The sequence below is a fragment of the Phoxinus phoxinus genome (assembly GCF_949152265.1).
Source record: "Phoxinus phoxinus genome assembly, chromosome: 1".
NCBI classification, from domain to species: Eukaryota; Metazoa; Chordata; class Actinopteri; order Cypriniformes; family Leuciscidae; genus Phoxinus; species Phoxinus phoxinus.
In genome coordinates this window covers 39454616-39468436 of record NC_136876.1, presented here as the reverse complement: position 1 = coordinate 39468436, position 13821 = coordinate 39454616, and the positions used below count along the sequence as shown (strand labels likewise).

At 38.5% G+C, this 13821-nt stretch overlaps 1 protein-coding gene across 11 annotated transcripts in view; it reads right to left on the bottom strand.

The window, feature by feature from the left end:
* Positions 1 to 178: 178 nt before the first annotated feature.
* The window catches only part of arhgap17b (Rho GTPase activating protein 17b), a 43641-nt gene continuing 29998 nt past the window's right edge, over positions 179 to 13821 (bottom strand). For 2 of the 11 annotated variants that reach the window (XM_079611069.1, XM_079611068.1), the window contains 8 exons: positions 13652 to 13765; positions 12936 to 13027; positions 12042 to 12177; positions 10020 to 10256; positions 8603 to 8742; positions 7986 to 8405; positions 2751 to 2797; positions 179 to 1798 (listed from right to left, as the gene is read on the bottom strand). In XM_079611069.1, coding sequence (XP_079467195.1) covers positions 2790 to 2797; positions 7986 to 8405; positions 8603 to 8742; positions 10020 to 10256; positions 12042 to 12177; positions 12936 to 13027; positions 13652 to 13765 — 1147 coding nt within the window. In that variant the 3' untranslated portion in view covers positions 179 to 1798; positions 2751 to 2789. The remainder of the gene's footprint in view (positions 1799 to 2750; positions 2798 to 7985; positions 8406 to 8602; positions 8743 to 10019; positions 10257 to 12041; positions 12178 to 12935; positions 13028 to 13651; positions 13766 to 13821) is intronic. The other 9 variants (XM_079611066.1, XM_079611072.1, XM_079611067.1 and 6 more) reach the window with 7 other exon arrangements.

Here is a 13821-nt window from a genome sequence, read left to right as displayed (position 1 = left end):
TTGTGCATTTAATATTTAGACCACTTCTATTATTGCTTGCTATCAGGATGTGAAGAGAGTTTTTCAACCAGTATAGCAAAAAGTGTTGCCTACCCTAGCTTTAACTAATATGAAAACTATTTTGTCCTTGATGTTTCTGTAAATTAAACGGTGTTTAAAAAAAAAAAACTTTTGAGATCAAATTTGCTTCTGTAATCAAGCATTTTATTAGATATATAATCAGAAAAAAGTGAAAAATGAAAAAAAAATAAAGAATTTTTACAACATTTGTTCATCTGAGGCACTGGAGAATGTGAAGAAGAATAATTCAGAGGCAGGAAATGTGCAAACAGATATACGAAACGGGGAGAAACAGAAAAACAAATCATTATGTACAATTAAGAAAGCACATTAAAGAGAACATATACAACAGAAATAAAATGCATATTCCCTCTTGAAAGGAATGAATGACTTTTGGCTTTCTAGCTGACGGTTCCTGAGCTTGACGGATCCATAAATCCTTTCATTCACTCGTTCACATTAATGTTGTCAGTGCCGTTTGTGAATTGCATACAACACGATGAAACAAACCTCTAAAGCTCTGACTATCAACGATTTCTTAATAGTATGTGTAGGGTTTATTATAGTGGATCAAAAACTGTGGATAGATGAATCTGATAATTGATATTGGTATCCTCCACTAAAAATAAACCTTGTGAAACACAATTACTATTTTATATATTTTTTTATAAACTAATAGACAACTGACTATAATGCCGTAATACAGTGAGCATTGCACCCCAGGACAAATACTTAAAAATACAAATCACATGTATCAAACGAATTGTGTCTGTGTAATCATTATTTTTCATTGCGTCAACCTCATTTCAATCCAAATTTTCTAAAACAAAAAATTATATATTTTTTTACACAAGTATTGAAAGAGAAAAGGAACAAAATAAATTTGAATAAATGACATTCACCATGATAAGAAACATAAACATGAAGTGTGAAAGATCCACCACACAAACTCAGTATTTATGACTCAGTTACACAAAAACTCAGTTACACAAAACTCAAACATTCATATTTGATATTTGAACCCAAATCAGCTTTATGCAGTTTGCGAATGAAATCAAGATCGTAGAGCATGTTAATATGTGCGTACTGATTTCTTCCCGGCTTATTGTTACAATGTGCCAGCATTGTGAGGACAGAGACTCCAGGAAGCTTCTAGACTGTTTTAGTTTCATGTATTTTGTGGCACCGTTTCTGCAGGGGTTAAAGGTTAAAGTGGCTATGTTCGGAATAGCATACTACTATACTACTTTTACTGTATGTAGTATGTATACTTTGCATACTTTCTGTATGCTTAGAATATACCCAGATGACCTACTATATTTGCACACTGTGCTGGGTGCCGTATCCCATAATGCAATGCATCAACTTGACCTTCCATTTCCAGTGTGTCGTTTGAACTAGAACTGTTATGACTCATTATTTGATCACGCTTCCAAAAGTAAAGACATGTTTTACTTGAAGAATGCTTAACTATCTATTCATGAGGTAACCGGTATATAAAGAGGTCATGTGACAATGTTTGTCTCATGTTGGATGCGTTCACATCCTTAAAAACGGTAGGAATATACGGTGCAGTATGCTAGTATTCCATTACGAACATAGCTTTCGATTGGCTGTGTGAAGACTTGACTCCGCCCACCTCACAGGGCGGTGTTTTCTGATACGGATTCATCCTCCTTAAGCTCCGGGACAAGATCCAGCCCTGGTCCCGTAAAAGATCTCTCCTCTCCTTCTCCATCTGTGCAATCAGATAGAAAATATTTTAAAGAAAATACACAATTTCATAAAACCTGGCCTTCAGGGAAAATAAGAAATATTTGTGAAACCAAGAATGTAGAATTGATATCCAAAATGCATTCAAGTGCTTCTTGATTATATCAAAATGCATGTTATATCACTAACATCAATATTAATATTATTTTATTGAATGAGATAACGTTATGAAAATAATGTTTTTAGTTGTGATACAACCATTCATATATGTTCACAAGTTTGGGGTCAGTAAGATTTTTAACGTCTCATGCTCACCAAGACTGCATTTATTTGAACAAAAACCGGTAGAAACTGAAATATTACCATCTAAAGTAACTTTTTTTTAAATATATATATTGTAAAATATAATGTATTCCTGTGATCAAAGCCGAATTTTCAGCATAGTTACTCATCACATGATCTCCTGCTATGCTGATTTGCTGCTCAAGAAACATTTATTTTTATTATCAATGTTGAAAAAAGTTATATTTAATATTTGTGTATGTAAACCGTAGTAAATGTTTTTTCAGGATTCTTTGATGAATAGAAAGAATTTACAAGCATTTGTTTCAAAACCGAAATCTTTTGTATTCTTGCATTACAAAGATATTAGTCAATTTTGATCAATTAAATATGTCCTTGCTGAATAAAAGTGATTTCTTTCAGCAGAAAAAATTAATAAAACTGACCCCAAACTAAAAAAATGATATAATGTTAAATAACAGTATCTATGGCACAGCTAACGTTCACCCTGCAGAAGCAGCCGAGGTTCATGGGAAGGGAGTTGCATAAAGCATGTGGTTAGGCAGGTTATCATGCGGGTTAACTTGCTGTTAGTCGGGTTAAACGGGCACCAGGACGGCTGCTGCCGTGCAGAAAGCGTTCAGACACACAGACTGAGCTCAGAAAACATCGACGGATACGCCCAGAGTTCTTACCATCGCCTGTCACTCAAAGCACACCTCACAGGCGGAAGATCACACATCTGTAACAGTGCAACAACGTCACAACATGTTCAAAGTCCATCCCTGATGATGACCAACCACCAGCAAAGTGAAGCCAATCATCGTTCAGATGGCTGTGAACTTCCAATCACAATCTAGTGGCCTTTCAAAGTCAACATGAATGGGTCTGCAACCCATTTTACTTCTATAATGTGTCAAAATAAGTGGATTGTGTAAAGCTGCAAATATACTGTACAGTTCAAAAGTTTGGAATAAATAATCGTGCGGTGTGTAATATTGCCAGCTAGCGGTTGAAATGGGTACTGCAGTGCAAATTCACAATATCCTCAGATTCAACGCGGGTTGCCAGATTGAGGCAGTAGTATATTCCTGCACAACCGGAGGCTGCAGTTTTAGGACCCCAGTTTTAGGACCGCAGTTTTAGGACCCTAGTTTTTTGTGACAGCGCCACCTACCGAACTGGATGATATAGCGGCGGCTGCTGTTTCAGGACCGCAGTTCTAGGATCCAGGTGGTTTAGTTTGTACATAGTATCAAGATCCACCTTGATCCTAAGTCTCATTAGAAAATATATATATGTTTTAACAAATAAGATTATGGAATAGAATAGCTCCTGCAGCAGGTGGATTAGAGCAAGTAGCAACAAGCTACACGATACAATTTAAAAGATTAATATTAAACTTTTACTTAAAGCTCACTTTAAACCACCATCGAGTAAGATAGGATATTTGTACCATATTCCGGTCGCGGTTTAAAATGGTTTTAAGTCATAAAAAGATGTTGAAATAGCCTATGGTATAATAAAGCAATTTATATGCAACTAATGGCTACACCTTGCTTGGCAATACTGTAAACATTCTTAATTCATATGAAAATACCCAAAATTGCACGAAAATCACACACAAACCACATATACTCGAAATCGTGCATTTATTAGCTTCTTGTTTCAGGTGAAGAGATGTGTCTTAGCTTTGTTATCACGGATAACAGGACCGCGTCATGCAGAAGGGCAGGATTATTGTCACGTTGAACCACGTGAGATGATTGACAGCTGTACAGCGAATGAGACTTGCGTACATTACTGACGCAAATCAGGAAGAGGAGACCCAGATCTCTCTGTGTTCGCTGTTTGAGTTTTATCATAAACACTATCGAGTCTTAAATCTTTCTAATGATGCTCAGTTTGTCCAGATAAAATAAGTAAGAGTGTGATGTTTTAACGAGTAATGAATGTTGAACAACAATCTGTTGTGGTCAACAATGTGATCTGTTATCTTTGCCGCGAAAGGGGTTAAATTTGTGTTTTTGGTAATCCAGTTCTGTAGGTGGCGCTGTCACAATAAACTAGGGTCCTAAAACTGCGGTCCTAAAACTGGGGTCCTGAAACTGCAGCCTCCCGTTGTGCAGGAATACCCTTCTCGATTGAGGACACGCCGAGCACAACGAACAATGGAAGGCAGGAAAAAAGAGGAGTAGTTTTATCCGCGGTTTAATAAATGTAGAGATTTTAGAAATGTCGAGAGTTTTTAGGTCGGGTGGAATCTGCGATCTCTGACCCAGTTTGTTTTTATGCTGCGTTTTCCACCAACTGGCAACCCGGGGTTTCGAGGTTCACACAGACCAAAGCAAAAATACAGTAAAAACAGCACTATTTACAGTAACTATTTTCTATTTTAATATATTGTCAAATATAATTTATTCCTGTGATGTCAAAGCTGAATTTTCAGCATCATTACTCCAGTCTTCAGTGTCACATGATCCTTCAGAAATCATAATAATATGATGATTTGATGCTCAAGAGTTGCTCATTGTGAGATAAAAAGTTGCAAATTATCTTTAAAAATGTTTTATTCTGTGGCAGAAACAAGCTTCCATAGAAATCAGTGGTGCCGCTTCATATTTGTGTGGAAACCCTTATACATTCGTCAGGATTCTTTAATGAAGAGAAAGTTCAAGAGAAACAGCCTGAAATTTGAAATTGAAATATTTTGTAACATTATAAATATCTTTACTGTCACTTGAGCAATTTGGTGCATCCCTGCTAAAAGAATAAAAAATCTTACCCCAAACTTTTGAACAGAGCGTCATTGTTTTTATTACAAAATTCATACTGTCATTTTTTTTTTTACAGTTTTTTTTTACAAAAAATGTAAGCAGCACAATCATTTTCAACATTGATAATATGTTTCTTAAGCATCAAATCATCATATTAGACTGACTTCTAAAGGATCATGTGACACAAACTTTTGACCTGTAGTGCAACATGCTAATTAAGACCAGGAACATGTATTAGGAAAGTAAACAGGCGGAATTTGAACTTCATGTTGACTTCTCGGATGAAGGTCTGATGCGATGAACCATCAGAAAGCGTGTCATTAAACACTAGAAGTGCTGATTTCTTTAAACAGTGCTGATGATGCATGATTCACGGTGGTGGTAATGTCACTGAAGCGTCCGCTGTGAACGTGGCAGCAGAAGAAGTGCAGTAAACCAGGAGATCCTGAACCTCACGCCAAACTGTGAAGGACTCTGGGCAGCTGCTGATATTTCCACAACCACTGGAAACGGTTCCAATGTGGTTTCACTGACCCAAACTTACGACTACGAGGATTACACACGACGCATCCTACAGATGACGACATCTTGTGTTATGAGGGATAAATGTGAAATCCAGATAAGGTTGTGTGTGTGTGTGTGTGTGTGTGGGTGGTTGTGTGCGTGTGTGGTTGTGTGTGTGGTTGTGTGTGTGTGTGTGTGTGTGTGGTTGTGTGTGTGTGTGTGTGGTTGTGTGTGTGTGGTTGTGTGTGTGTGTGTGTGTGGTTGTGTGTGTGTGTGTGTGTGTGTGTGGTTGTGTGTGTGTGTGGTTGTGTGTGTGTGTGTGTGTGTGTGTGTGTGTGTGTGTGTGGTTGTGTGTGTGTGTGGTTGTGGTTGTGTGTGTGTGTGTGGTTGTGTGTGTGTGTGTGTGTGTGTGCATGTGCGTGTGTGTGTGTGCATGTGCGTGTGTGTGTGTGTGCATGTGCGTGTGTGTGTGTGTGCATGTGCGTGTGTGTGAGTGTGTGTGTGTGTGTGTGTGTGCGTGCGTGTGTGTGTGGTTGTGTGTGTGTGTGTGTGGTTGTGTGTGTGTGTGTGCGTGTGTGGTTGTGTGTGTGTGTGTGTGTGGTTGTGTGTGTGTGTGTGTGTGTGTGGTTGTGTGTGTGTGTGTGTGTGTGTGTGTGTGTGTGGTTGTGTGTGTGTGTGTGTGTGTGGTTGTGTGTGTGTGTGTGTGTGTGTGGTTGTGTGTGGTTGTGTGTGTGTGTGTGCGTGCGTGCGTGCGTGCGTGTGTGTGTGTGTGTGTGGTTGTGTGTGTGTGTGTGTGTGTGGTTGTGTGTGTGTGTGTGTGTGTGTGGTTGTGTGTGGTTGTGTGTGTGTGTGTGCGTGCGTGCGTGCGTGCGTGCGTGTGTGTGTGTGTGTGTGTGTGTGTGTGTGTGTGTGTGTGTGTGCGTGTGTGTGTGTGTGAAAGAGGGTTCAGTAAACATCAATATTAAACGCAAAAACGAAAGATTTGTGATTCGCAATAGATTATTTCTCCCTGTCCTGCTTTGATTTCTTTGGACACCATTGTGTTTGATTTTTCAGGAAGACGAACAGAAGAATAGATCATCTGAGATTTAGATGCAAAACATTTGATGCCGATCGATCGATCGCAGGACATTAAAGGAATGTTTAAGGGTCAGTACAAGTTAAGCTCAATCGACGACACCTGACATTCTGTTGATCATCACAGAAAAATCATTCTGACATTCCTCAATCAGCAGAAATGAACAAGAATCGTGTTTATATCTATAATAACTGACTTTAAAAACTTCCATTTGAAGTGCAAGATTTTTGCTTGTTTTTACTAATGTTTTGCATTTCATTTTATTCATATTTTTATATTATTTTTTACATGCAAAGGATGCTGTCTACAGAGTTTAACTTCTATTTGACACGGACCATTCAAGGGTGTGACAACGAAATAATTTGCATTGTATATTTAAATGTAAATATTAAATATAAACTAGTTACAACTATACAGTATATAACGCATAAAGATGCCTCTATTAAAGAGCACTGCTGTGTGTACGGTTGCACACTCTGTACTACATTCATCCTGACAGCCCTTGTGAACATACCGCTGGTGAACTCTGGATCTGGGGTTGCTCTCGTCTACAGTGACCTGGCATGGACACGGTCATCTGAAGATGAAGTTCTTTCGTCATGTGAAACGATCCTAATGGAGGGAAACCCTCAGGGCAGCCGTTCGGCAGGGGCTAGTGTTGGGCGTCCTGCCCAATAATGAGCTTTTAATGAGGTACAGAATATACGGACACTGGACACCTGTGGTTTTATACACACTCTCGTTGAGTGAGTTTCCATATTGTAGTTGATTGAGATGTCAAAGTGAGTAAGCGGCATCCATTGAGCGCTTGACATTCCCATAACACTTGCACGAACATGTTGAACACAATTCTAGTTGTGTGCATTTGCCTTCAGGAAAAGGAGTTATCTCTGGTATTGTCTTTGAATTTTATTTTTATTTTATCTTTTACAAAGAAAATGCTACAAAAATGCTTGGAAAAAAACATTTTATATATATATATATATATAATAAAAATAATTTATTATATTTATTTATAAAAGTATTTAATTATTTTCATTACTATTATAATTATACAATGTACTATATTTTGGTCATATTCTGTGCTTTTATTTTCTAGAAATAAAATGAAATAATACATTTATAAATAAATAAATAATTATTTCATTATTATTTATTATAATTATATTAGTTTATATATTTATATTTAAATATAATTAAAATTATAAAAATATGTATATAATCTTTTTATAAAATTATTTTATATTTCATTTTATTTTAAATGAATTTTATTTTATAAAATGTATTTTATTTCCATTGTTATTTATTATTATTATTATTATTATTATTATTTATTACTATTATTATTTGCTAGCCTGTGTCCAAATGTCACTTGTTTTTCAATGATTTCCATCAAACGCAAAGTTATTACTTTTAATATGTTTTTTCAACTAACTTCAAGTATGAGCAATAATAAACCTTACCTTAGTAAACACAAATAATAATAATAATAATAATAATAATAAAAATAAAGGACCCAAAAGCAGATATTTGATTATGCTAATAGTGGCAAATAAAAGTGGCTATCTTACCTGAGATGATCTTGGACCCAGAAACACAGACACCATTGGCCCCGTCGCTGGTTGGTTGGGGTGGTGGCGGGCCGGTGGGTTTGGGTCGCGTGCGAGGGGTGGGTCTGGGGCGCGGCAGGGAGCCGGAGGGGTAGGTCGTGAGGGGGGTCTGGGAGCGGTCTTGGGGCGGTGTACCGGGGGGGGTGGGGGTTCTGGGAGGGGACGGGTCTGGTTCTTCTGTGCTCTGGGGAGGAGGTTGAGGAGGAGGGTGACTGGGGGCCTGGATGGGGGTCTGGTTGTTGCGACGGAGTGCGATGAGAGGCTGAGGGATGCTCGGGGCAGAGGGCTGGCCTGGTGTGGGCTGGTTAGGGGCCGTCTTTAGGCTCTGAGCTGTGGCAGACATGGTGTGTTTGGGAGGTGCAGGTGCTTGTTTCTTTGTACCTGAAACAGATTTTGTTAACAATAACAACATGCATTTTAGTCCATTTAAAAAAAAAAAAATCACACATACTATTAAGGTGAAAAAAAGCAAATGTGAGATAAAAACCAGTTTCGCTCACAACATGACCTCGCCGCTGAAGGCGGCCATGTCGTGATCCAAGCGTTTTCCATCTGGGATAAGGGCGATTGAGACTCACCTCTGCGCACCATGAACGGACTGGGGCCCTTGGGACCCGAGGAAGCGGCCCCCACATTCAGCTGAGAGGGTGTCCCACTCAAACCTCCCGGTCCGTTCCTCACGGTTGGAGGTGTGGTCGCAGGTTCTCGGGTCATGTTACTGGGGAGGGAAGAAAAGCAGGGAACTCATATCATGGGATAACATTGCAGCATGTGTACTCAGATCAGTTAACATGCAGGGAATTAACATGTAGTGGTCCAAGTTCAGTTAATGTCTTGCACGGAAAAGTTAATACTGATGCCATAAAGAAAAACTGTTAGCATAATTAGAAGTGTTTTTTCTGCATGCAGTGTTAATTCTTTCTATAGTGGAAAAGATGCAATTGAGAAAGGCAAGGCAGGACACACAAACTCAAGCAACAGAGAATATTCTACAGTAAAGATACGGAGAGAAAGACCAGAAGGATTTTTGCCCCGCATGATCGTTTGAACAATCATCCTTGACTTGCATTTTGAGAGGCGTTTGTTTGAATCCTTACAATTTGAAAATCAATATAGGTTGGGGAAACTCTTCTTTTAAAAGCATTATGGATAAAATATTGGGTGGAAACAATGATTAAATGACACAATTATTAACATGATTTCCAACCAGTCTTTAGTTCAGAATTTTTTATTGAATAATTGAACACTATTTTTCTTTATACACATATATATATACACATATTCTTCATTAATAATATCATTTGTATAGATTACATTTTTAGTAATTTAAGAAGTATAATTTAGCTCTGATTTAATTGTGCGTATAAATGTGTATGTGTGTGTGTGTGTGTGTATATATATATACATACACACTGTTTATATAGTTTTAAATTCTTTTCATTGAATAATCGAACACTATTTTTCTTGGAACAGACCCCCCTTGTAACCTCTTCATCCCAGTTTAGAAACCGTATAGTTGTGTCTCTTCAACCCAGTTTGGGCCTGAGGGCTACCCATAAAAATGTTGTCCCGGGCCTCTGTGTATTTTTGCGACGACACTGTCTGGATAAACCCAGGGTAAAATGTCTTGACCAAGGGTACAAGTGTGATAGTTTATAGCTGTGTAACAGTGATCACTTTCTGATTTTTAAAAGCGTTTCAAATAAAGAAACTTCACAAAGAGTTTCAGTTTCAATTACAAAGAGTCGATGTGCATGACACAGAAACAAATGACGGCATTTGATTATTGCCAACCCAGGTACCTTGAAATGTTTGCAAAACCTTCCTCTGTGATTGTACCCAACTGATAGCAATTCGATTGATTTTAAAGCAGCGTTTTGAAGCAATAATCAAGTCAGCGGCACAAAACACACAGATTTTGGCGGGCGGCTCCTGACATCTGGCAGCGGATGGCGTGGTGAGGTAGAGGGACTTTACGGTCGCACCAATCCTTACCTGTTCTCCGCAGCAGGGTTCTGCTGAACTAAGGGCTGCTGCGTCTGAGACACCACAGCTCCCGCCAGCCCAGCCTCCAGACCCCCGCCACCGGGCGACAGAGGGGAGGGCTCAATCACGGGAACCCCCCCGCCGTCGATGGGAGGGAGAGGGGGCTGGAAGTTAGGCGTGGAGTGCTGCTTTTTACTTATTGTGCCAGCTCTACGAGGGGTGATTTCCGGCTGTTTGTTAGCAGTGCTACAGGGAAGAGGGGAGACAGTATGAAACACTCACACTAGAGAGGGACAGTGGGGTATTAGTCTCCACAGAAGGGAAGGAGGAGAAGGACAGGACCACCACCTGACCACTGGGACCGCAACCAGAGAGAGATATTGGGAATGGTTGAGATTTTAAATAATTTTTGGATTTTTAGAATGTTTATTTTTCAAAAATATATCAAATTAATTCATTATACATATAAGTTACATCGTTTTGTCAGTAGGTTTTAAATAGGACTATAAATAGGTCGTTTGAATCATTCACTCAACCAATTTATTCAAAAAAGATGGATTCATTTAGGAACAAAACAAGTCTTTATGACTAGGTCATTTGAATCATTCACTCAACCAATTCGTTCAAAAACGGGGATTCATTTAGGATCGCCAGTACTTTGTGTTGCCCAGAGACCCACAATGGTTGATTTCATGTGGAACTACTTTTTTTGACAGAGTAAAAACAGCCAACATATAGTACAATACACACTATGCTATGAAATGTTGTATCCTTAAATAAATAAACAAAAACTGGGTAACACTTTACAATAAGGTTCATAAGTTAACATGAACTAAGAATGAACAATACTTCTTCAACATTTATTATTATTTATACATTAATATTAATTTCAACATTTACTAATATGTCATTAAAATATAAGGTTGTATTTGTTAACAGTTAATGCACTGTGAACTAACATGAACTGACAATGAACTGCTGTATTTTTATTAACTAACATTAACAAAGATGAATAAATACTGTAACAAATGTATTGCTCATTGGTAGGTCATGTTAGTAAATACATTAATTAACTAATGAAGCTTATTGTAAAGTGTTACCAAAAACTGTATAAATAATGTATATTTACATTAGTAAATGACAAGACACATTTAAGTATTTTTCCCCGAAATTTAATTTCAAAACCTAGCTTCATTTTTTTGCATGCTAAGATTTAAACCATGGTGCAAAAATGAAGCAGTCATTCATTAATGAAGCATTAATCAATTTTGTTATTGTTAACTAGAACAATTTGAAAAAAAAATTTGTGAAATAAAGCTGAAATTTAATAAACAAAACAATAAAAATGACAAAAGCGCTTAGCAAAATGACTAAAAATTAAACTAAGTAAAACAGAAAAGCTCAATTCAAAATATGAAGTGCTATATTAGTATATAAATAATCAATCTCTTTAAGAGCGGCTGTGACATTCCCCTGAAATAACATTCACATTTTCAAGCTCTGAATTTTGTGGTATGATCGCCTGCGGGACAAGACAGTTGCTGTTTGACTCATTCTGAACATACCAAGCTTATAAGAGCGGGTCTGAACACTTTCTGCTTATACACTCACTGGATAACTAGAATTGGAATTACTGAAATACAAATAATAACCTTTTAATCGTTTTATTCCGACAGATGCTGCATTAGTGTTTTGGAAAGCACATCAAAAACGTGACTTTTTTTTTCTCTCTGACTTTGGCACAAGTTCATGATCATGAAATATATCAATAAAGCGTTTATACATAGCTATGAACATACATTTTATTTAACTCAGAAAGCATACAATGACAAAAAAAAAGCAAAGCAAAACAAAACAAGAAATGAGGAAAAAACACAGAAAAAGTTGCATGTGTCATATGAAATGAGGTCAAAGGTCTAAACAGCCCCCAGCTCTGCTTGGACTGTGACGGACTCACTGGCCACTACATATGAGGCGGACACTACTGGGGAGCTGGAGTCGTGTCTGTAAACGCGAGGGTGAGACTTGTACCTGTCTTTGCGGGAAGTGTCATAATCGAACGAGCCCTGGCTGCCTGGGCGCCTCCTGTCTATGGATCCGGCTTCGGAGTCAGGGGTACCCGGGCACCCAGGCATGGAAAACATGCCGGAAACGTTGAAGTCCACATCTGAAGAGCAGAAGAGCAAAGCCAATGAATAAACAGCCATGAATGAGAGAAAGTAAGGAGTTCTTAGAAGAGGACAAGCTCAGTTCCAAACCCTAGTGCGCTGCCTATTTTGGCAAAATTTGTAGACATTTTAGACAGAAATTAGCTGGGGAAAATATGCTGCCTTGTTTTGACCCAATCTGAAGAAGTATCGCTTGATCCATTTTATGGATAATGTGTTGTTATAGCTAACTGGAACTAGTTGTTTCAAACCTGTTTTAATTTATTTCTTCTGCTGAACACAAAGGAAGATATTTTGAAGGATGTCAGTAACCAAACAGTAGACTGTACCCATTGACTTCCATAGTAGGAAAAAAAAATACTATGGAAGTCAATGGGTACAGACTACTGTTTGGTTACTGACATCCTTCAAAATATATTTCTTTGTGTTCAGCAGAAGAAATAAATTAATACAGGTTTGAAACAACTTGAGGGTGAGTAAATGATGACAGAATTTTAATTTTAAAGTGAACTATCCCTTTAAGACCTGGCTCTGTGACGGCTCTCTAGCCCTTGGAAAGGCAATCCGGTTCTTAGAAGGCCCGCCAATTCCAACCAACTGGCAATAGCTCTGAACTAGCACCTGGTTCATACTGGCGGAAAAGGGGTACTTGAGGCCCCCTTGGAACTGTGTAGGGGCCCCGACCCCCCTGGTTGAGAACCACTGATCTAGACACTCACTAGGTTTGGAGCAGAGCTACAGTCAACGGTAGTCTTACCTTCTGGAAAGAACCAGCTTGAATGGTTGATCATCAGTTCTATTATTGAGACGACATGGACGGAAGTAGTGGCTGCCATTTCAGCGAGGCTTCTAGGAGAACAACAAAACTGCAACATGTCAAACTGTTCCACAAGAAGCATCAAAAAGGTAATTTAACCCTAACAATTGACCGTTCGCAAAGACCCGCCCCCCTTAGTTACTGTCGCCATGTCCGACAAGCTAGTGTCGGTACACGCAGTGAAAAATACATCACGGAGCAGAGAGGACACTGACAACACGCTGACACACAGGACAGACCAGGTTACTTTTCGGTTACTTTTGATATTAAACATGTTTAACAAAGTCTCACCTTTCAAATTTGGTAATTTATTTAAAGAAATTTAAACAATAAATACCGTTTTGTGGCTCTTTAATGTGTCAGACAGATCGCTGTAGAGAACCGATCATCTCTTCCTTCTAGTTTATTTATAGCATCAAATAAACATGAATAAACATAAGAAGGAATGTTGTTTTAACCGCGGAAAGGCGTCAGTACACTCCGTTTTCAAGTTTAAATCCTCCCATGTTAATCTACTAACTCTCCTGACTGCTTTGTCGGACAAAATGGCGGATGGCAAAGTATGATTGGTCAGATCACCTGTCAATCAAGCTCCCTGCGAAGGGTCAATTGTATATAAACAATGCAATTTGGGAAGCATTGTGTGCGAATCTCACCCCTCTGTTTTGGCCCACAGCAAATTGGGGCCCAGTACGATGGAGATGTTGGTTGCAGTCATCTTGTTGACATCGCTTTCCAGAGAAAGCTTGGCAAGAAACTTCACCAGGTACCTTCACAGACATGGATCAGCATGTTACGATCATAATAGTTTGTTAAAGGTCAATGC